At 38.1% G+C, this 21729-nt stretch overlaps 3 protein-coding genes across 3 annotated transcripts; 1 reads left to right on the plus strand and 2 right to left on the minus strand.

The window, feature by feature from the left end:
* Nucleotides 1-1272: 1272 nt before the first annotated feature.
* Nucleotides 1273-2674, minus strand: LOC144648118 (uncharacterized). The gene has a single exon (XM_078507754.1). The coding sequence runs from the start codon at nt 2488-2490 to the stop codon at nt 1888-1890; it is 603 nt and encodes a 200-aa protein (XP_078363880.1). The 5' UTR covers nt 2491-2674; the 3' UTR covers nt 1273-1887.
* A 725-nt stretch (nt 2675-3399) lies between these two features.
* Nucleotides 3400-3963, plus strand: LOC144648129 (bis(5'-nucleosyl)-tetraphosphatase [asymmetrical]-like). Its single transcript, XM_078507765.1, has one exon. The coding sequence runs from the start codon at nt 3431-3433 to the stop codon at nt 3884-3886; it is 456 nt and encodes a 151-aa protein (XP_078363891.1). The 5' UTR covers nt 3400-3430; the 3' UTR covers nt 3887-3963.
* Nucleotides 3964-5249: 1286 nt separating this feature from the next.
* LOC144652828 (kinesin-like protein KIN-13) lies at nt 5250-21061 on the minus strand. The gene is made up of 15 exons (XM_078512822.1): nt 20705-21061; nt 18269-18891; nt 17227-17347; nt 16396-16657; nt 15069-15166; nt 14412-14627; nt 14126-14213; nt 13172-13296; nt 12609-12714; nt 12141-12212; nt 11891-12000; nt 11056-11188; nt 8779-9563; nt 7954-8119; nt 5250-6565 (listed from the first exon to the last, which is right to left on the minus strand). The coding sequence occupies exons 2-15, from the start codon at nt 18552-18554 to the stop codon at nt 6476-6478; spliced, it is 2658 nt and encodes an 885-aa protein (XP_078368948.1). The 5' UTR covers nt 18555-18891; nt 20705-21061; the 3' UTR covers nt 5250-6475.
* Nucleotides 21062-21729: the final 668 nt, after the last annotated feature.

Here is a 21729-nt window from a genome sequence, read left to right on the forward strand (position 1 = left end):
CAAACTTGTAAGCTGGAGAGGAATTCAACAAAAAGTAATTTTATGTATCTATCCTCAAACTTGATGGACTTCTTGTGTTCTATCCCACTTAATAACCTCGGGGCCGAGTTAGAACTATGAATAGAAAATGAATTCATGTCGAAAACGGAGTGAAAAATTCAATAAAGAAGATACGGGGAGAAAGAAGAAACCTCTCTTTCCCCTCGACTTATCTTCGTAGATTTTTTTAGCCGTTTTCAATTTTCCCCCACCGGCCTCCAATTTTACTACTTCTGGGTTTCCGAGGATTGCGATAGCCTTGACCGATTAGCTTCGTCTTTCCAGCGTCAGAGCTATCCTAAGCTGAATTTGTAAAGACAGCATACAATGTCAAAAAGAAACTTGACATGTCCAAACTACGCCGATTTGGTTATTTCACGACGGTAAAGAAAATGTACTAGGATTTATAACGACTGTATTGTCGTTGCAGTTGTTATTGTTCGGTGCCAGGGATAATTGAATTTTTTTTTTACGGGAATTGTTCGAATGTTGTTTAGACTGACATACGTACAAAACACCCACTTTGTCAAAGTATTAGTACAGAAAAAACAAATTCGGAACGGTAATGGGCAATGAACTGAAAAACAGCTCTTCAAATTCTGTCTGTTTGACGTTCTTTGTGCAGAAGTAAGCTTAATGGATTTTTAATGCCATATTCGAGCGTATAGTAACTTTCTAAAATTTGTTAAAGTTTTTTTACGAGCCTTCTTTCTTGACGGAGTAGCTGTGTTCTAGGGTTTCTCTTTTTGCATAAAAAGGTTCAAACGAGTTGTTAGGTCTTATTACACGGTGGCAATGAAGTATCAAAATCTGAGTGAAGTAGTTTCTTGATGAACTCAATTCAACAACAACAATTGTTTTTGTATTCAAGAACAAATAGTCTAGAATTTTAGGCGACAAATAAGCAGCTAAGTTTATTATTTTTGCTATCCTTGACAGGTCAGCTTTGTTTTTTGTAGGCTTTATTAATGGCCAGTAATATATTGGTCTTTGTGTTTATGAGATAGTTTGTAATGAGGTCACTGAAAATCTTTTCAAATAACCTATTGTCCTCAGTTCAAACAAACAAACTGCCTTATGTCTAGGACAGAAAATGAAAGCGGTAAATAAGAGAACGGAAGCTCTATTATTATTGTTCTAAGAAAATCAGTGTTCTGAAAAATTTTTAATAAGATTTTGGGAAATTAAAATTCGACAACAACAATAGCTAACAATGCCTCTTACGATTGCCATTCGAATAAGTAATGAAATATAAATGTTCGAGTGTTCGTAGTGAGGTCACATTTAACAATCTCTCGTCCGTACATAAAACAGAAATAACTTAAGTGTATGTAAATAACAAAACAAATTTTAGTTATAAAAGCTTGCAATGGAGTGTCAGTCACACCCAGTTCACTGCAATATCAGTTAAAAGATGGGCAACATTCATTTAAGTAAACCAGTGCAAAACCTTTTGTCGAACAAGTCGCCTCAATTTATAAAAACAAGACACGCTTGACTTGTAATGGTTTAATTTCCATATTGTTAAGTGCCAAGTTTTGATCAAGAATTCAGTTAAAAAACATGTTGAGGTACGATTTCGCGACCTCCGTACATCGATATTTTAGCCGACCCGCCGAGAAACCGCAGTTTTTTGTTTTGTTTTCTTGATTACTGAAATAAGTGCAAGACAGAACAAAAGTTCAGAATGTATATATTACTTATTATCGATTATTATAATTACAATTTTTGCGTCATCTGTAAACTGACCAACTATTAAAAGTTGAAACACTTTTAAACGCAAAACAGAACTTTAAGTAAGACATCTATAACAGCTACTATTTGAAAAATGAATGAAAAAAATCTCCGTCAGCTGTAATCGGCTCTCACGGCAGCGCGCCAGTGTCTCGCATGTTTGGAGTTCGCATGTTTAGTGTACATTGTTCCTAACAGCAGCCAGTCTGAATGTTCAGTGCTTATTCTATAGCGGGGACACAGTATAAGATCAAATGAATCACAACTTGTTAAGTCTCGAATGCTTCCTAAATCCTTGGTGAAGACGCCAGCGATTCTGAGAGAATCATTCTCTTTTACTGTGACTTGCTTTACTTCAATGTCTGGACCATCGATTGAATTAACAGTATCTGAACGAGTTCGCGTTAGTGCTTCGCGACGGATAAAACTAGACGAACTTCCACCAAGACTCTGTCGTCGCTCGTAAAATTCAACTGTTGCTGTTACACCGACACTCGCTTGATACAAATCCTTCACTCCTTGTAGCGTGACCAATAAATAGAAACTTCTTGTGATTCCTCTCTCTTCTGAAGTGTAAAACTTGGGCACTAAATGAACTCGAACTTTCTTGTTCAATGGAAGAAGTGTCGGCGGTGTATTGCTGTCTTTTGATATTGAATTCTCCTCAGAGTTGTCCTGTTTCTCCTTTGTACCTGTGGACCCCATTTCTACGGTCATTTGCAAGAATTACGCAACAAAACAAAACTCTTCCATGCGTTAGAGAATTAGTTCCATATGGATTATTCGACGTTTCGTGCAAAGGCAGTCATTGATAATTCCATTGTAAATCCCATCAGAGTCCATTCATTTGAGGGATATTTTCGAAAGAAAAGTTTATCTTTCTTTCCGCACAGTATAAATGACATATAAAACAAGTGTTGTTCTCTTCAAGTTTGTTTGACAAGCACCTTGGTGACGAAAGTATGGAATATGAATACCTGCAGCACGGCTGCCGTAAATCACTGCGAGGAAAAAATAAATGTTCCTGTCTTTTTGTTCAGGTCGGAGAGTGCTTAACGAGTTTTTAAGACGATCCCTGTTTAAAGGTTGACGACCTTTAGAGTTTACAAAAGATTTCGTAAACAAATACAAGCGGCAAATGGGTGAATTTATTTAATTAGACATTCTTTTGTGACGCCAGACTAAATGACAGCTCATTAGTATTTTTATAAATGAAATTACTGCGCGACCACAGCCAGCGTTTACAGTAAACTAAATTATAAACGACAAGCGCCACAGTTTTCAGCCGTTTTTTTTTTCCTTTGGTGGGGGGGAATTACCATTATTCCACGGTCATTCAAACAGGTCTATCAATATTCTGCCAAATGCTAACCACGCCAGATTCCTTACAACCTTTAATTTTCTCTCTTTTTTTTGCGAGAAGTGCATCTCGAAATATTTCAAATGCGCGCTGGTCATTTAAAAGTTGCAAAAATACGTTCGGAAAAATGTAATAAATCACTTCAAAAAATGCATCCTAGGGAACACTTCATACAGATCATTGTTGGGAAAAACAAGTAGCCAGGGAATTTTTTTTTGCTTTGGCGTTTTCTGTTGCCACGGAAACGTACCCATTCTTCACGAAATGTTGGTCAGCGGTTCCCTCAACAAATCCAACATGGCGGCCGCCGAGCTTCGTGCAGCAGGATTAATCATCTTCCGTAGAAGAAGTTTTAAGGGACCTTTTGAATATCTTCTTCTACAAACATCTTATGGAAGGCATCACTGGACACCGCCAAAGGGTCACGTCGACCCAGGAGAGTCGGACTTGCAGACCGCTCTGCGTGAAACCGAAGAAGAATCTGGACTAAAGCAAAGCTATTTGAACGTGATGGAAACTATAAAGAAAACTTTGAATTACGAGGTGCGGGGAAAACCAAAGACTGTTATTTACTGGCTTGCCGAAGTGAAGGATTACAATGTTCCCATACGGCTGTCGGATGAGCATCAGGATTTTAAATGGCTGACTGTTGAAGGCGCTTGTGAACTGTTACATGACACGACTGGAGATGCCTTGCGTGAAGCGGATCAGGAGATAAGAAATGTTACAGACTTCTACATAAATACTTACTGAAAAAGACTTCGAAAACGCGCGTGTTGTATATTAGGAAACCCTAGGCTTTTTTAATGCATTAAATCATTTTAATGTTATTTTAATACCAGTGTCATGATTGACGAAATATAAAATGATCGTCACAGTATTATAATGTTAGCAATTTAAGCAATTATTGCTCTTTAGAGGGGCCTGAAAGGGTAAAATGGGAGCTGGGATTTGGCTATTTTTTTCACTTCGAAAATAGAATTTGGGTCACTGGGAATAAAATGGGAATAAAACTGGGATTTGGGTAGAACATAGGCTGGGAAATGGGATTTGGACAAAATTTGGGCTGGGAAATGGGATTTATACCCCCCACCGCCTCTTCAGGGCCCTCTTTTTGGTATAAAAAGTCAGTCTTAAATAGTAACTGCTGAATTGCCGGCACACTGCAAAGATCATTTCATCATTTTCCTGTTTCAACTGCAGTCTTGCTGGCTTTCTTCATTTACCGGTATGTCAGTATCAAGAAAACACTTGACGGTCCACTATACTAACAGCCACCTTTCTGCTAGGGCCAAAGCTTTCCATTCCATCTTAATCACTGATCCTTACACTTTACAGTGACTTTGCTCGTTTTGAGATTACAATGACCCCCCCCCCCCCTCCACAATGGCCAGCATAACTTTTTTTCTGCAGGGTGGCCATTGCACATACCGTATGTCCAACCATATTGAAGACAATAAAATTAATATGTGTTTTATAACATGAATATTACATTTGAGGGGCCAATAATTTATTAATAAAATTAGCCAAGTGTCAGTTCTTTATTAGCAATCCAGTATTTTCTAAGTATTGCCGATTGCATAAGTCTGGTTCAGCCGTTTGAGACAATGTACGAGAAAGCTTCGAAAATTGCTCTAAATACTACATCTGTAAAGGAACTGAAATAAAAATGGCTTACCTCTTGTATTTCTTGCATTATTTTGCCTCCTAAATCCCACCCTAGGAACAGAGAAGGCAAAATAATGCAAGAAATACAAGAGCCGTAAGCCATTTTTATTTCAGTTCCTTTACATACATTGTCTCAAACGGCTGAACCAGACTTACGCAATCGGCAAAATTATATATTCACATTGATCACATACCACGCCTGGGCCGCCTGTGGGCTCAGTGAACAGTGTGCATAATGGTTAAAATTCAAAATGGCCTCTCCAAGATTTTGCCACAATAAAAGGTGGCATTCTTGTAAACACACAAACTCCTCAGTTTCAGAAAAAATTAAGCTGGCCATTGTGGAAGTGTGGTTGTTGTTATTTCAAAACGAGCAAAATCACCCAAAGTGTATGGCACAGTGAATTTTGACAATCAATGGACACCACTGAAGAAGAAAATACAAAAATTGCAAAACAGATTCTTTTATTTCTTTTTTCATTGAAAATAAACACAGACAAGAACAGCCTATAGATATAGGTGGCTGGGAATAAATTAGGTTTGACATGCATTTGATGGATGCCATATGGCCCTTTTTTGTCTCCTAGGGAGAATTTGATTCACACTCAAAATTTAAAAGTAAAAAAAAAAAAATTAACACATGTATTTAATTTAGGTTCCACAAGTCATACACTCATTTCATGAAGTCTTACACTTGTTTCACTTGTTCAAGAAGTGTTATACTCATTTATGCCTGGCCATGCACATTCCTGGCTGTAGTCCATTATCTCGGAGCTGAATGAGTCTAAAGGGTCTGAAATGTTAAGCCCTTATGATAGCTGCAGTTATTGTAGCACATGTTGGTTTCATTTCTGATTTGATTTTTTTCTGAAAATAAATCCTAAACACCAATACTGACGCGAACTAACACTTGTTCATCCTCTCAACTTGTAGTTATTAAGACTTATTATCACACACTGGTTCGACAGAAAACAATTAAAATAAACATCAAATGTGGCTTTTATTTACAATAAGTATGTATTGTATCAAGAGGATAATACATGGTTGTGTGGAGAAATGAAATTTATCTTCTTGTGTTCAAATCAGTATCTCACTCGTGAGATATTGATTTGAACATGAGAAGAGAAATTTCATATCTCCAAGCAACCATGTATCATTTGTTTATGTTATAAACCTACTAATATTATATGAGGTTTTGACGATTTTCCAAAGATTTCCGACCATTTCCCAAAGATTTCTGAAGATTTTCAAAATGTTGTCTGAAGGTGATATGTCTTGAATGTTTTCGAAAATTTCCAAAGATTGCCACAGATTACTGAGAAAGATCTGAAGATGTTTCAACTTAATATCGATAAACTTTGGCTCATTCAGCATTGAAACATGGCAAACTTGTCAGCAAATGTGACAAAATCAATGTCTCCTGTGTGAAAGATACCGTATATCTTTTACAGTGCTGTGTAAAGATATGATTTTTCTCAGTGAGAGAAATCCTGGTAATTCACTCTTGTTTATATAATTTATTAATAAATCTGTAAACAACTATTGAAAACACCTCTACAGATAAAATCCTATTAAAAATGATTCTAAACACTTTAAAAGGTTCTAGATGAAGTCTCCACTTTTCAATCTTCCATTCTGGGACAGCCTTGTAAAACGTCATTGATCATGAGCAGGTTATTTTGATAGCTTTTCTCTTAAAGATTCTATACAGGCCACCTTCCTCATCAGAATGTCATCCAACTGGGTGAGATAGTCTTTGAAATCCTGCAAGTGTTAATGTAGATATGAATGTACTGTTAGTTACATTAAGCTATGCATTAAATTGCATATACATGAAAGCTGAGTGACAATGTCTTTCTTCATGCAGTCAATTTCTCCCCTGCTCCTCGGTTTTCAGGGAGGCATGGTGGCCTAATGGTTAGTGCGCCGGACTCTTGATTGAGCGGTCTGGGTTCTAACACTGGCCAGGGTCGTTGTGCTGTTCTCTTAGGTAAAACACTTCACTCTCATAGTGCCTGATCTCTCCTCCCAGGAGTATATATGTGGATACTGGCAAAATAATGGGGGGGGGGGGGTTACCCTGCGATGGACCAGCATCCTATTTAGGAGGTATTAGAAATAATCTTAGCCACTTAATGCTACAGAAACCAGGATAAGCTCCAGCAGTATGGGCTGCATGACTCAAGGTTTCCCAGGATTATCAGATATTTGATCTGCATGTTGCCCCAGATTGGTTGTGGTTCTAGAAATAAACAAACTGTGGAGATCCACTTTAAGGCTTGGCTAAATCCTGGGGGGGGTGGTACTTGGATGGGGGTGGTACTTGGATATGTTTTGGGTGGGTATGTGCTGCTTTGGTCCCCAAATTAGCACCCCATGTAAGAAAGAATTTGCATTCAAAATGTTACCCGGATTAGTTAAAGGTCAATTTTTAATACCCCATTCTGGAAGTTGATAAGTTGAAATTTTTGTGTACACGTTCAAACTATCACAACCTGTTCTAGGAAGATTTCTTCTCTGAAATGAATACTCTGTTCTAAATCAGGAGTCCCAAAATCACAACCCTGTTGTGTGGCACATACCCTATACCTGCCAACTTTTTCTGGGTCAAAGGCGTGAGATTTTTATCCTGAGAGTGCTAGGATTTTCGAAGAGGATACGATAATGTCCGAAGCCTCCCGAAGATGTCTGAGGTATTCCGAAGATGTTCCGAACATTTCCCGATCTTAGTGCGTGGACGTGTTTTGCTATTAAAACACTACCCCGTTCCAAATGCTTTTCTCATCAAAACTCTGAGACTCTATCGTCATTTACTCATTTTACATGGAGTTTTCATTTCTCACATTGGTTTGAGTTTACATTTTTTGGAAACAGTGTTCGTTTTGGTTGTAAAAACTCACATTTTTTGACCAGGCGTGAGAAATTGGTTCGTAAGCGTGAGTTGGCGTGAGATCGAAGTTTTCAACTCGCAGGCGTGAGAGTTGGCAGGTATAATACCCACATTGGTATTGTAGGGAAGTACTGCCCACTTGCTCCCCACCCTGGGGGCTAAATCTATAAATTAGCAATCAATAAGAAGCACAAAACAGAGCAGCTTCAACCTGCAACCCCAGTTTCATTCTAAATAGAAAAGTGCATCTAAAAACCCATACCTTCTGTCCATTGCCGATTTGTTTCAAGAGCACCATCTCTTCATGACATAATCCTGTTACCATGGCGAGTTGCGTGTGATGAGAAGCCACAAACTGTTCTTGATCAAGACTCAAATATGACCCATCACATTTGACTGCCACAGAACTTGGTAGATGAATAAGATCCCTAAAAACAAGCCCAGTTAAACAACGTAAGCACTGATAAAATAGCTAATGCAACATATTTTGATAACAGTCTTAAAATAATGATTGGTTGAGAAACTGCATTGAATGGATATAAATTTGTAAAATCATGCAAAAATTCCATGCCTACATGTGAGGATACTAGTGAATAAATAGTAACGTATTACATATAGTTACATGTACATTCACACCACCCATCTCAGTGCCAACACCCTTGGGAGTACAAAAATGTCTACTCAGCATGTGTCTACTTTTAAAAGAATAAGAAAGTTGTGTTTGTCTTTGACTGGGAATAAAAATCAATGACTAAGTGTCTCCTAGCAAGGGTTTGTCTGACTGTTTCTACTAATTTAAATTAAATTACTTAAATAATCAGTAAGCCCTTGGTGACAAACTGACTTGTTTGGGATAAAAGAAATCTCTCCCCTTATCGTCATTCTGCACATACATGACAGTTATGTATCTCATCAAACACCACCCCCAGCAACATAACAAATGTTCCTGCCCAGTCCTCTCAGCTAGTTAAAAACCAGATATGACAAAAAAAATGTTCTCCCAACTGTGCAAGACTTTCCTTTAACTGGGGCTTCACTGCAATAAGCACTAAATAATTTGCTAGTCTAAGACCTATATTTTTAATACCTTGTAGGTCTGTGATTTCCACTGATTGCCTGTGACAAGTGAGGAGCATGGACTACACCCTGGCTTCTGTGAGGCTCAACTACTTTGGGTTCTTCCATGCATGCGTTTCCTTTATTAAACAACTTTGCCAGTCTAGTTTTGATTCCATTGCCATAGCGATTGTTTCTTGATGGTGGGGAAGGCTCCTTTAATTGCTTGTCAGTATACGATAATCTGCTGATACTTTCAATCTCTCCAAATCCCTGATCAAGAGAAGAGATTGGCCTAGCTTCATCTGATAACACTCCATTATTAAAGCCTGCTCCAGGCCCTGCCACAACCAATACCTCTGCGGCACTGTTTACTTTATTATCTTCCTGAGCATCCCTGGGTTTTTCTTCAGAAATTATTTGCATACTTTCAGTAAAACAATTAGAATTGATCTGTGTGGCATTTCCAGGCTTCCGTTTTGAATTTGAAGTTCTCAACCTGCCCTGTGTCCTATTTGCTGCTATACGATTTTTTACCGTGACTACTTCAGGTGAAGTTTGAGGCCTCACTACCTGTTGTGGTACTGCAAGTCTTTTCTTAGCATTTATAACGCCAGTACTACTAGTACTAGTAGCATTAACATTTCTGGGGGCATTTCCTAAATGGCTCTTTGCTATAGGATCTTTATTTCTCGGCGATGATGTTGTTGTGGCTGTTGTCTTGGGTCTTGAGGCTCCATTCGGGTCACTGTCTGCCATTTTAAGTTTCCTTGGGGAGCTTCTCAGTTGATTCAAAGTACTGCCAACTTTTGCAGGCTGAAAAATAAACAAAATAATACACATTACTGTAAGCACTAAAACAAAACCTACTTACTGTATTTATTCGATTTTAAAAAAGCGCCCTGGGCGCTTATTAAATTTTTGGTCCTTGGGAGTGGGCGCTTATTCGAGGTGGGCGCTTATTCGAGGCTGGGGGCTAATTAAATTTTCACGATTTTCAGCAAATATTAGGTTTATTTTTGTAGCAAAACAATAAATAATAATAAAAGGGGAAGATGTATCAAAGCAGAATTTAAACTGTTCATTGAGAGATTCTGTAAAATACTAAGAAAACACGATCATGGGGGAAGGCTTCTTAGTACAGTGGAACCCCGATATAACGATCTTCGATATAACGATATTCCCGATATAACGATGGATATGTTTTGTCCCGGCAATAGTAAAATGTATGGGACGGAACCCCGATATAACCATTCCTCGATATAACGATATAATTTTACTGCCCCCTTGTCATATTGTTATATCGGGGTTCCACTGTAGTACATAGTCAATTTCAATAATCAATACTCCTCTCATGGTTTTCAGTTTTTTTGTGGGGTGGGGGTGGGCGCTTATTCGAGGCTGGGCGCTTAATTAACTTTTCCTACCTTCAGGGTGGGCGCTTATTCGAGGTGGGCGCTAATTCGAGGTTGGGCGCTTAATCGAATAAATACGGTAATTTGTAAAATTGCCATGAAAAAGTACAAGGAAAAAGTAGCACTTGTAAAGACTTATTGATAGATTAATAGCTTCCTGCCTTTTAGCCCAAAACATAGAGGATGTCAGCTGTGCACAGGAAAATATATATATTTTAATGCAATTTATTTTGTGATTTCTGTTCTTAGAAGTTGAGGTTCATCAAGACAAGAAAAATGGCTGAAAAATGACTAAAAGAATAAAAGGCAGTATGGTTAAAGGGGAGGGGGATTAACCCCAGGGGGGGGTACTCTGGCTTGTAAATGACGGGGATGATCGAATGGAGGCAAAACTCAGGACCCAAAAAAATCCCTAAGTCTTCCGAAATTACCCAAAAAAATCCCTGGACCAAAAAATAACCCCCCAAAAAATCCCTTGTCAAATTACCCCTAAATTGCCAGGAGGGGCAATAACATAACCCAAAGAACGCTCGTTTTGTTTATTCATGATACCATTAATACGCCAAGGCCGTGCCAAGGCCCTTTAGTTCGTTTTTAATACCCAAAAAATCCTCTATCTAAATCAAGTCACCCAAAAAAATACTTGCCAAATTTTCCAACCCAAAAAAATCCCGGAATCGAAAATTTCAAACCCAAAAAAATCCTTCAATCATCCCCGTCATTAACAAGCCGGAGTACCCCCTGGGGGATTAACAAATTGAAGTTTAAATACACTGAGAGTGGCTTCATTAAACTTATTGACAGTATTGAACAATTTATTTTTTATTTTACTGGTAACTACAGAAATGCAGTAGTCTCCACTGGTAGTTTATAACAATACGGTTCAATTTTACCTGTATTTCCATCCTGGGTAATCCACTGGTCTTGTTAACAGATAACAACCTGTCTGTCTCAGCAATGGTTGTAGGGACAGTTAGTGGTCGAGGAGAGGGTGTTACTGCCGAGTCCTTTTTTAACTCTTTCACCCTAAAAATTTAAATAACTGGTTCGCTGATTCTTCACATGAAATAACAATTATAATTATTATAATTTATCTTTCAAGATTTGCACTGGCAATGTCTAATAATTATTGTTGTTGTTAATTTGCTGTAAGATCACCCTAATTAATAATAATAACAATAATAATAATAATAATAATAATAATAATACTTTATTTATATAGCGCTATTTCTATTTCTAACCAATAGCAAAATACAAGTCATTTACAATTCTAAAATATGCTGCAAACTACTATAAGGTCCTAAGTAAGCCTAGCCCTAAGCCTAAGCAATTACCCATATTTACTTATTTGAATTCCTAACTGATTTACCCCTTATATAGTACTTACAGGCTTTCAAAATATGACCCTATCAGAAAAATACCACCAGTCGAGATGACGTGCTTTCAGTGGAATCATAGTCTCAAATCTCTAGGGGAAGCAAAGGGTTTCAAGAAAATCAGGGGGAGGGGGGGGGGGGGGGGAAATTGCACTGTTCAACTGAGTGAAGCAAATCAAGGGAAAACAACTTTTGGCTGGAGTTATCAGAAGGTTCTAGAAATTGAGAGATTGAAAAATCAGGATTTCACTCTATAATTATATACTTTTTTTCAATAAATTTGCTTTAGGAAGGTAATCATGGGGTCAGTAGACTGTGATTTGTTGACTGATACCCTTTTAAACTGGCTTACCTGTCGGCATATCGCAGCGTGTTGAGGGTGTTTTCACTGCAGGATTTGTTGGGTGAAATGTTTGCTATCATACATGTTTGACAGTTTCCAACGAAAGAATCTTTTAGAACCTGAAAAACAGGTTTTTCAAGCAGTAAGACAAAGACATATGGAATTTTGTTGAGTATATGTGGCTTAATAAAATATCAACTAATTTTTGTGGGTATTAAAATAACTAGGAAGACCATGAAATATAATTATTTTAACATACCTGAGTAAGTTTGCTCTGGCGAAACGGGGTGTGTTTTGAATCCAAGTCAAGAGCCCGAATACATTCCTTTAACTATGTATGAAAAAAGTTTCATGTTATTTCAAAAATGAATTAGATTTTAGAAACTAGGTGCCAAAGGAGATATATTTCAATTGACAGTTCTTAAAGCTAGCAAAAAGCCAATTTAGCTTTGCTGTGGACTATGTGTGCAATACATGTTTTGTATTTTGTATTTTTAAACACTTCATAAAAAGTTAACTACATGTAAATGAATACAACATAGAGCAGTAAGTTTAAACATTACTGTTAAGTAACAGTATTCATGAATATCCTTCACTGGGTAAAAACAACCAAGTAGGTTGTTTTAATAACAGGGGAAATTCAAAATGTCACAAGATTGCGACTAACAAATTTCAACAATTGATTTGCTTAGTTTTTTGACAAATGCATGTAAGCAGTACTACTTACAGCTAACAGACTCTGGTTGATTTCAGCTCCTTCTACACAGGTCTGCTTGTCTGTGTCAGTGACATCTGCTGCACGTTCACATCCAGCCAAGTCAATGAATGAAAATCTGTCACAAGCAACAGCAGGCTTCATAAGTTATAATAACCACTCAGATACCATCGAAAACCTACCATAGGCAGACACCTATTGTAGTAGCCAGACACTAAGTCCTGGTTCCAGCCACAAACAATTTACTGCATTTCTAACCTTCCATATTAAGTGGACACCACTCCTAGTAAGTGGATACTTAACCTTATGCTAAGGGTGTTCACTTATTGGAGGATCCACTAAAGGTTCCACTATCAGAGGTTATACTCAAGATTCTTGCAAGGGCTTTTCAATTTTGATGGCAAGAAATTGACTGACTTGAATCTTGAATGTTTCAGCAAGCCAGATGTTAATATGTTATGAATCGTTTTGATATAACAGAGAAGCGCAACCTTGGAGCCACTCCATTAAATTAAATTATAATGGAAATCATAACAGTGAAAATCTTGGCTAACAGTAAAACAATTTGATAGTACCTTCCAACATGATCGCCAGTATTTACAACCTTTACTTCCAGCTGTAAGATTGCATGTGATCTTGATGAGTCAGCATTTACACCTGTAGCACCAGTACTTCTCACACCCCCACCATATTCTATGACCTGAAAACAAACATAATGACTTAATTATACCCTACATCCAGAACAGGTTAAAAACAAATAGGTCCGCATTGCGTACATGTGTCTAGTGCTGAGCTTTATTAAGCTTTACAGTGCATTATTGTATTGCTTGATAATGGTAGCGCATTAATTAGGACTTTGTTGGCATAAACTAGAGGTGTGGAAAAAGGGTCAAAATATCAAGCTTCAACAGTGTAGCAGAGAAATACGGGTAGAAATAATAAACAGGTGCAGAGTGATCTAGGGAGGCTATGTGGAGTAAACATTATTATAATAGCAAAATGTTTTTGTAGCACAACCTAAGTAAAGCATGTGCTCTGATTAGTTGATTTTAATAAGCATCTACTATTTGCCCATGGGTAGATGCTAGCGAATACCTTGAATTGAGGGCACGTGAGCACATTTATATTGTGTCAATGTTTGTTGATTAAGAATACCGCAAAATACCTTGTGTACGGTATGTGAAAAAGTGTAACTTGGTTAGTATGGCGTCATATTTTGCCGTAGGTATATGGAGCACTTCCGGCCTCAAGAGTCCTCATGGGCCCGATGAGGATAAGTAAGTAAGTATATGAAGCACTTACAAAATTTTTAGGTTATAGCATTGTGTCTGCGTTTCACACTAGACACAAAAAACAACTCAATTTTAAGATCTAAGATCTGTAGAAATTGTCCAGTAACTAACTTTTAGGAAAGATAGAATTTTAGCTAGGGAGATTTAGCTACAGAAAAAAGCTTTTTTCATAATAAATATTACTGTACAGTGAAGATTTGAAATTAATAGTCCAAGTGATAAGAAAAATAACTGTACCTCCATTAGATCTTCTACATTGTGCACCCGCTGTTCAGTTAATCCAACAATACAGACTTGGTGATTACCATCCTCCCTGGCAAATAACCTATTAATATTAATATTAAAAAATAATTAGATCTGTTTTTACTATCAGACAGCCAGAGTGTATAAATTTTCTCCTTGTTGCTTCATTATACAGAAACTGGAATCTGGCCAGCGTGGGGTATGGTATGTGTGTACACATTAAATTTAACCAACTGCAGAGAAAGTTTCTACATGTACAAGTTAAAATCAGACATTGTACCTTGCTCTTCCATTCAGTAGGTCAAACAGCTGTCCACAGTAAATCTCATAGAAGCTAATCCACAGACCCAGCCCATCACCGTGAGTTCCGTTATGTAAGATAGTAAATATTTCACTGGCTGCAAGAACATAGATCCCTTGAACATCCTCGTTACCAAGCATTGTGAATGTCTTCCCACTTCCTGTACAGCCATAAGCAAAGCATGTAGCCTTACCCCTGGGAAAAGAGAACTACTTTAAAATTTAAGATGTTAAGCTAGCCCAGTATTCTGTCATTCAGAGGAGTACTCTTAAGTTCTTGAGTTCTTTTACTTTACAGTCTGAGCAAATAAGTTAAAGAAATTTTTTAAAGAAGTTAGTATTTATGCATCAATATTTCCAGCTGATATTTTGCATTGGATGTGAGATGGTAGATAGCCAATGAGGCAAGTAAGTCAACTGGCTATATATTAATAACAGTTTCATATCCAACAAGCACAAATGGAAATTTTTGTAAGTTAATTAAAAACACTCAAAGAATTTGAATTGCAATATTTGAGCTCCCCTGACAGTTGTTCTCACTGACACGTACAGGTACCACATTATTTTGTCGTCCATGGTATATTAGCTCAGTAACCATGGCCTGTAAACCAATAAAAACTCAGGAACTGCAACATACCTGTTGAACACTGTCTTGATAAGAGGTTGTGCAGTTCTCTCATAAATGTCCTTGTTACTGCAACTTTCATCAAAAGCTTCATCAAACACAAACTGATACTGGAACAAACAATAATTATATTAATTATTAATAGTACATTATTAGAAGCCAGTGCCTGTTGACAATTTACACAAGTCTTACAACCAATAACATCATGGCTAAACTGACCAAGCAGCTTCAAGGGACCAGACTTATAACATCATTGACTGGTGACAATTAACTTTTCACTTGACTCTAAAGACTAGGAGTTGCTGATAGCATGTAAAGTGCTGCAAAGTGAGTTATAAAAATAATAAAAATAAAAGTAGGAACGGAACGGAAGGTCATAGGAATGTTTCGGATTTTTCACATTTTCAGATGTGAAAGATAATTTATGATTTTTCTCAGCGAGTGAAATGCTGGTAGTTCACTTAGTTTATATTAATCAGTGACATTGAGGAAAGGAAGCAATCATGTAACATAACAGAATTAATAAGGACAAAGTTACGAGTGCGTGTGCATTGTCCTCCACGCGCCGAACAAACAAATTCGAACACCAACACGCACATTCAAACAAAGTATAAAAGGAAAATTAGATTGCGCCATTAACGGAATAACAAAGCGCAGTGTTGCCCAAGTTTTTGTTTCCTATTTGTTATAAATTTAGCTCTGAAAATGCCAGGGCAGGTTTTCGGATATCCAATTGCATGGGAATTATAAAAGTGAATGATAAGAATTAGGCCTCGTAAATTCGTTATTCATCAGAGCTGGCGCATAAGGGATGAAAAGACGATTTCGCCGGCACTATACTTGACTGTCTTGTTCAAGAGAGGTTTCTTGGGAAGCATTTACAAAGTACAGAACAGAAGCGCAAGCGACAGCGCTTTAAAATTTAACTTCTTGCTCTTTAGCGAAAAGGACATTGCAAACGACAAACACAGCTTTCGCATTTTACATGCCGCTGATCAAACGTACTGCATGTACTCAAAATCATCGCCAGCGAAAAAGTCGAAAATCGAGTGCGTCGCTTATTTAAAGCGCCCAGGCCCCAGTCACAAATAGTGTGCTGCTACGCTAAGGCTTCGCAGTAATTATTTCTGCTCATTTTGTTAAAACATCAGTCACCAATAAGTTCTTTTCAGAACCACTCTAACACAGATGCACACTATACAAACTACTGAAACTCCTGGGTTCAAACCATTTTAAATTAGTACTTTGAATGGTTATGTGAAACACTTTGAACTAATTAACATAAAGATTGTAAAAACTATGAAAACTTTAAATAAAATAATGTAAAAATTCTGAATACCTTTTGAGTATATTTAGTTAGGTCTACAGCTAGTTTTGGAGCTGTAAGTTCAATTGTGTTACTTGAAGTAACCGTGACAACATCTTCTTCATTGCCATCGAGTTCAGCCTGGCTCAGTGGCCTTTTGCGCACACACACTTGAATTCGTGATGGACCAAGTTCTGATGATGAATGATGTCTTTTCATTGGTGTTGATGGCTTGGGTTTGTTACTGGGAACACCATAGTTGTAAAATCCTGCTGTGTTTACAGATTCTTCTGATCTGAGAGAAAAGGAAAAAATAATATACTGGTAACAAATTTGTCAGGAGGAAGTTAGGCATTAACTCCAGGGAGGAGGGGTGGGACAAAAGCTGCTTGAGAGGTTGTCTATTCAGAGAGGAATTAGAATATAGACAAGAATAGAAGAAGTCAGCTGTCTCAAAGCTGTGCTCTTAAAATAATTACAGGGTGCCCTAAGGCTCTTATGTACATGTAAGAAATCTTGGGTGCCCAGCTCTCAGAAGATTTCATGCTAGCAAAGTTTTACAAGTGGCCCGGAGACAAAAGAGTAAGTCACCTGTGGAACCTGGCCTCTGCTAGATCACAGCTCTGTGTCTGAGCTAGAAGAGACCCTTTCCCCTTTTGCCTTTCCAAACTCAGCGTAGGACCTCCCTGTCCCACGACTTATAGCTTCATACAGAAGTAGTTTTTCTGAAGAACACATTCTAATAAATAATCTTTCAAGACACAAAGCATGCTAACAAAAAATTAATGCAATCTTGCTATAATACAAAATGTTATGATACATAAAAATATAATTATTACGTAACATTGAGAATGTTAAACAAACCTTGAGACAGAAGACAACTTTGTGTTTCCAGAGGTCTTCTCTTGTGTCTTTGTTTTTATCTTGACAGCCACTGGACTGTTTTCTGTGGCTTCCCTTGGTCGCTTTGCACCTGACTTCTTGTCTAAAATTACAAAAACAATGCTTAAACATTTTGGACTATCTTGTGCATACAAAATTAATTATTATGCCTAAAATTGTATAAAATGATTTATAATAATTAGTTAATTAATTATTTTCCTTTTTCGAATAAAAATGAGCGACAGAAATTTTATAATTGAAAACATTTCGATGTGATAACATCATTTTCAAGTGACAAGAAAATAATAGTTCAGCGTTTTGTCACATTTTCTGTCACTCATTTTCATTTATGTTTATCAAAATTTAATCTTGTTTTCCTTTTTACCAAAGATAAAATAAGTTAAGATCTCAGATCCAGGGGTGTCAAATGGTTATGCGACTCTCTAGTGTAAAGATGGGCACAAGACGCATAACACATCTAGACAAGCTTCCTTTCGTTATCCGTCTTTCAAGATGCATTTTGAAAAGTAGCTCTACACGGGTAACTTGTCTTGTGCCCGTCTTTATACTAGAGATGCATAATCAGACAAACGACAACATTTTTTTCAAAGCCAGTCGTCCAGACGGGTATCACGTCTCTAGTATAAAAACGGCCAATGATGCCTGGGAACGAGGCACTTTATTGGTGGTAATGAGAGACATACTGACAATAATAAAAAAATGTAGGTGACATTGTCCCATTGAGCTGTCGCCTTAAGTGGCATTGCCTCCAGCCAAGTGACGTTGCCCCAATATTGAAGTTGTTTCCCCCCCCCCCCCTTCTCCCATGTCAGGCTTACTTCAGGTGACTTCAGTTCAGTATTGGCAGGAGTGACCTCACTTTTGGTTCAGGAGTGTCACTCAGGGTGCCAGTTGGATGAGGCAACATCACCTGTTTCCTTGTTAATAACATGGTCGCCAAGCTACATGCATATCATGTGATAGCGTCCTCCTCAACGTAATATTTGATTTATGTCTTAAATACCTTTTCCCTTCACTGCAGAACCCTCAAGCTGTAACAAACCATCTTTTTTCGTTGCACTGCGCAGTTGTCTTTCCTTGGACTCCGGCTGCATTGTTTTTATCGTCTGAATCAAGTAAAACAGATTCTGTCGGTCCGCCATTGATGATATACCCAAGGAAGGATAATCTTGCATTGTAAGCGACAGCAACCCGCCGACATCCGCAATACCACGCTGTAAAAACTTTCCATGATACCTCTCCAAAGAAACTTGTTGAAGACATTCATACAGAGTCAAATTACTTGTCATATTGTGAATGCAAAGTGTAGACACATTTGCACTGTTGATTTGCCAGCTGGTCGATCTCTTGACGCATAGTCACGAAAATTTACCGATCCTTTCCATTTTCGTACTTCTGGCTATCAACACAAAGCTAAATTTTCTGCTGTTAAGATCAAATCACATTTTTTGCAGCCAATATTCGTCCGTTTCCAGGTAAACAAGGTTTTTCGCGCGCACCTGTCTTCAGTCCGCCATTTTGTTTTCATTCTATAGTTGCTGACCAACAAGGACCGTAGGCGCTGTCAGTAACCTGTGGTTTCTTTCAATGTTTTCACTGTCACGCCAGAAACGCTACTGTCACGCACTGCTTAAAGAAAACTCAAAGCTATTGCATTGAGTGAAAAAAATCAAGAATAATACAGGTTGTAGAAAAATACTAGATGGTCAACGTTTCTGTATGGTATTTTGTACTCGAGTTATCCTTCAAAATGTTCCACACAAATTTAGAGAGCACAGAGAGCACAGTAAGGATACGCCCATCCTCGGAGACCCAGAGGCAGCTCGTGGGGGCGGGTAAAGTCTATACTGGCGGAAAAATAATTGTGACAAAAATCCTTATTGAATTTTCTTCACAATTGTTTTTTAGCCTGTATAAACTTTCCCCCGCTGCCACTCTGTCCGTGCGTCTCTGAGCATGGGGGATGGGGAAAAGCCATTTTGAAGTCCGTGTGAAGAGGCTCCAACATGGCCGGCGCAAATCAATGAAACTTCCGGTAATTACTTCTGCTATAAAAAGCGATCAGTTCGCCTTCATGAATACGTAAATGACACTTCTCGTAAAAAATAACTGTTTGGATTGCTAAAAATAACAGGATGAGGCAGGCGGCCATTTGTTGTCGTGTGGCGCGAAACTCCGTAATTTAAAATGTTATCTTAGCGGATGCTATCAAGCTCAAAACCTTTAATAACCTTCAATAAAATATATATTTTGGACGTCTAAAAAGGCAGTAAAGAATAAAAAGTAAGCGGGCTCGCGATTCTGGAATTTAGAGTTTTGATGACGAGGATATGATTCAGCATTATAAACTTCTGGTTGTGGTACCGTATTTATTCAATTAAGCGCCCAACCTCGAATAAGCGCCCACCTCGAATAAGCGCCCACCCTGTAGGTAGGAAAAGTTAATAAGCGCCCAGCCTCGAATAAACGCCCACCCCCACCCTCCTAAAATGAGGGCACAACAGGAATTTTGATTTTTGTTGAAGTTGAGATTAAAATTGACTAAGTACTACTAAGAGACTATCCCGAAGACCGAGTTTTTTTAGTTTTTTACTGAAACTTTCAATGAACATTTAAAATTCAGCTTTGGTACACTTTCACGTTTAATTATTATACATTTTTTTCTTGCAAAATAAACGCACTACTTGCTAAAAAATGGTGAAAATTTAATAAGCGCCCAGCCTCGAATCAGCACCCACCTTGAATAAGCGCCCACCCTCAAGGTCCAAAAATTTAATAAGCGCCCAGGGCGCTTAATCGAATAAATACGGTATTTCCCATATTTGTTCACAACCAAATAGAATCACCGTAAAGGTGGATTTCCACTGAGAGACAATGTATAAAGAACTTGGTACACGTTGAAGCTTTTCGTTCATACAGTGTCCCTAAATTTTTTCACTCACGTAAACGCACGTAAAAAATTACGCGCCAGTGAAAATCCAGCTTAATTCGTAGTCCAGTCCATGAACTCTCCCCTATAATGGCCTATGAAAAGGGAGACTCCGCCTCCGCTCGAAAAAGGTACCTTTTACAGGCTACAGGAATATAAAAGAATAGATATTTCACAAGTTTAAATATAAGAAAAGGTATAGAAAACTGTCATTTATGCTTTTACAAGGGCCTTCAATTAAAATATTTCGAACAGTTGTAATTTATAGTTGTATTTTTAATTTATTTAGCGTTACATAAAACGTCTTGTTCTATGTCTATGCAGGAGCCCCTTTGCCAGGTCTTTCAGGTTTATAAAAGGGGTACCTTTTTTCAGCAAAGGTATACGAAAGTGGTTCAATTCCTGTGAAAATGGTATATAAAAGAGTAGGGGTTAGAGTTTGGGGCGGAGCCTCCCCGTATTATTTTTTTTGGTCACCCCACCCCCCAGGAAGAACTCTTCCTTCCCTACCCTATATGGAGAGTTGAACGAGAGTCCACAAATAACTTGCATGCGCATCCATGCATGCTCGAAACGAACCAATAAAAAATTTAAAAACACATGACAGTCTACTTGGGATGCCAACGTCGAAACGCAGTGGAAGTTCTGAGTGGATACGCCGACACGAGGATACACAGTGGAAAAGAGCAACAAGCCCTTTGATAAGGTACGTTAAGCATATTTTTGAGTGGATACAGATACGAAGTCAAAGAAAGCAGCAAACCTTTTGATAAGGTGGATTTCTAGTGACGCGTAATTTTTCAACGTGCGATTACGTGAGAAAAAAATTAAAGACAATGTATGAACGACTTGCGTACACGTTTGAACAAATCGTTCATACATTCTCTCTAAATTTTTAAAGCAACGCAAAAGTACCTAAAAACATTAGGCGTCAATGGAAATACATTCGCAAAAATACGGTGATACGCAGTGGATATATGGATAAGCAGTGCATACGCAGAGGAAAAATATTCACTGCGTATCCACAGCATATCCACTGCATGATCCGCGTATCTACTGGGAATCCACTGCGTATCCACTGAGTATCCAGTCCGTCTCCACTACGTATCCAATTTGTATCATTACGTATCCCCTCCGTATCCACTGCGTATTCACTGCGTCTCCACTTTGTATACACTGCGTATCACAACGTATCCCCTCCGTATCCACTGCGTATCAACGTATTCACTAGGTATCCACGTATCCACTGCGTATCCACTTTGTATTAACACACAGTATCCACTGCGTATAAACGTATCTACTGTGTATCTAGGTGTCAACTGCATATCCACTGAGTATCCACTGCGTATCCACTAAGCATCCACAGCGCTAGCGTATCAACTACGTCTCCATATATCCACTGCGTATCCAATGTGGTTCCACTGCGTATCCACTGCGTTTCCACTGTTTAACCACTGCGTATTTACTTTATATCCACTTTGTATCCACTGCGTATCCATTTTCTATCCACTGAGTATCCACTGCGTATCAACTGA

This window comes from Oculina patagonica, chromosome 1 (assembly GCF_052425735.1).
Source record: "Oculina patagonica isolate OP01 chromosome 1, crgOcupat, whole genome shotgun sequence".
Taxonomy (NCBI): domain Eukaryota; kingdom Metazoa; phylum Cnidaria; class Anthozoa; order Scleractinia; family Oculinidae; genus Oculina; species Oculina patagonica.

Excerpts from the sequence above, each read along its gene's own strand:
- LOC144648118 (XM_078507754.1), bottom strand. The coding sequence starts at position 2,490 with ATGACCGTAGAAATGGGGTCCACAGGTACAAAGGAGAAACAGGACAAC.
- LOC144648129 (XM_078507765.1), top strand. The coding sequence starts at position 3,431 with ATGGCGGCCGCCGAGCTTCGTGCAGCAGGATTAATCATCTTCCGTAGA.
- LOC144652828 (XM_078512822.1), bottom strand. The coding sequence starts at position 18,554 with ATGACAAGTAATTTGACTCTGTATGAATGTCTTCAACAAGTTTCTTTG. Across the intron at positions 16,658-17,226 it reads AAGTTGTCTTCTGTCTCAAG|ATCAGAAGAATCTGTAAACA; the intron begins GTTTGTTTAACA and ends CTTTTCTCTCAG. Across the intron at positions 11,189-11,890 it reads ACGCTGCGATATGCCGACAG|GGTGAAAGAGTTAAAAAAGG; the intron begins GTAAGCCAGTTT and ends TTAAATTTTTAG.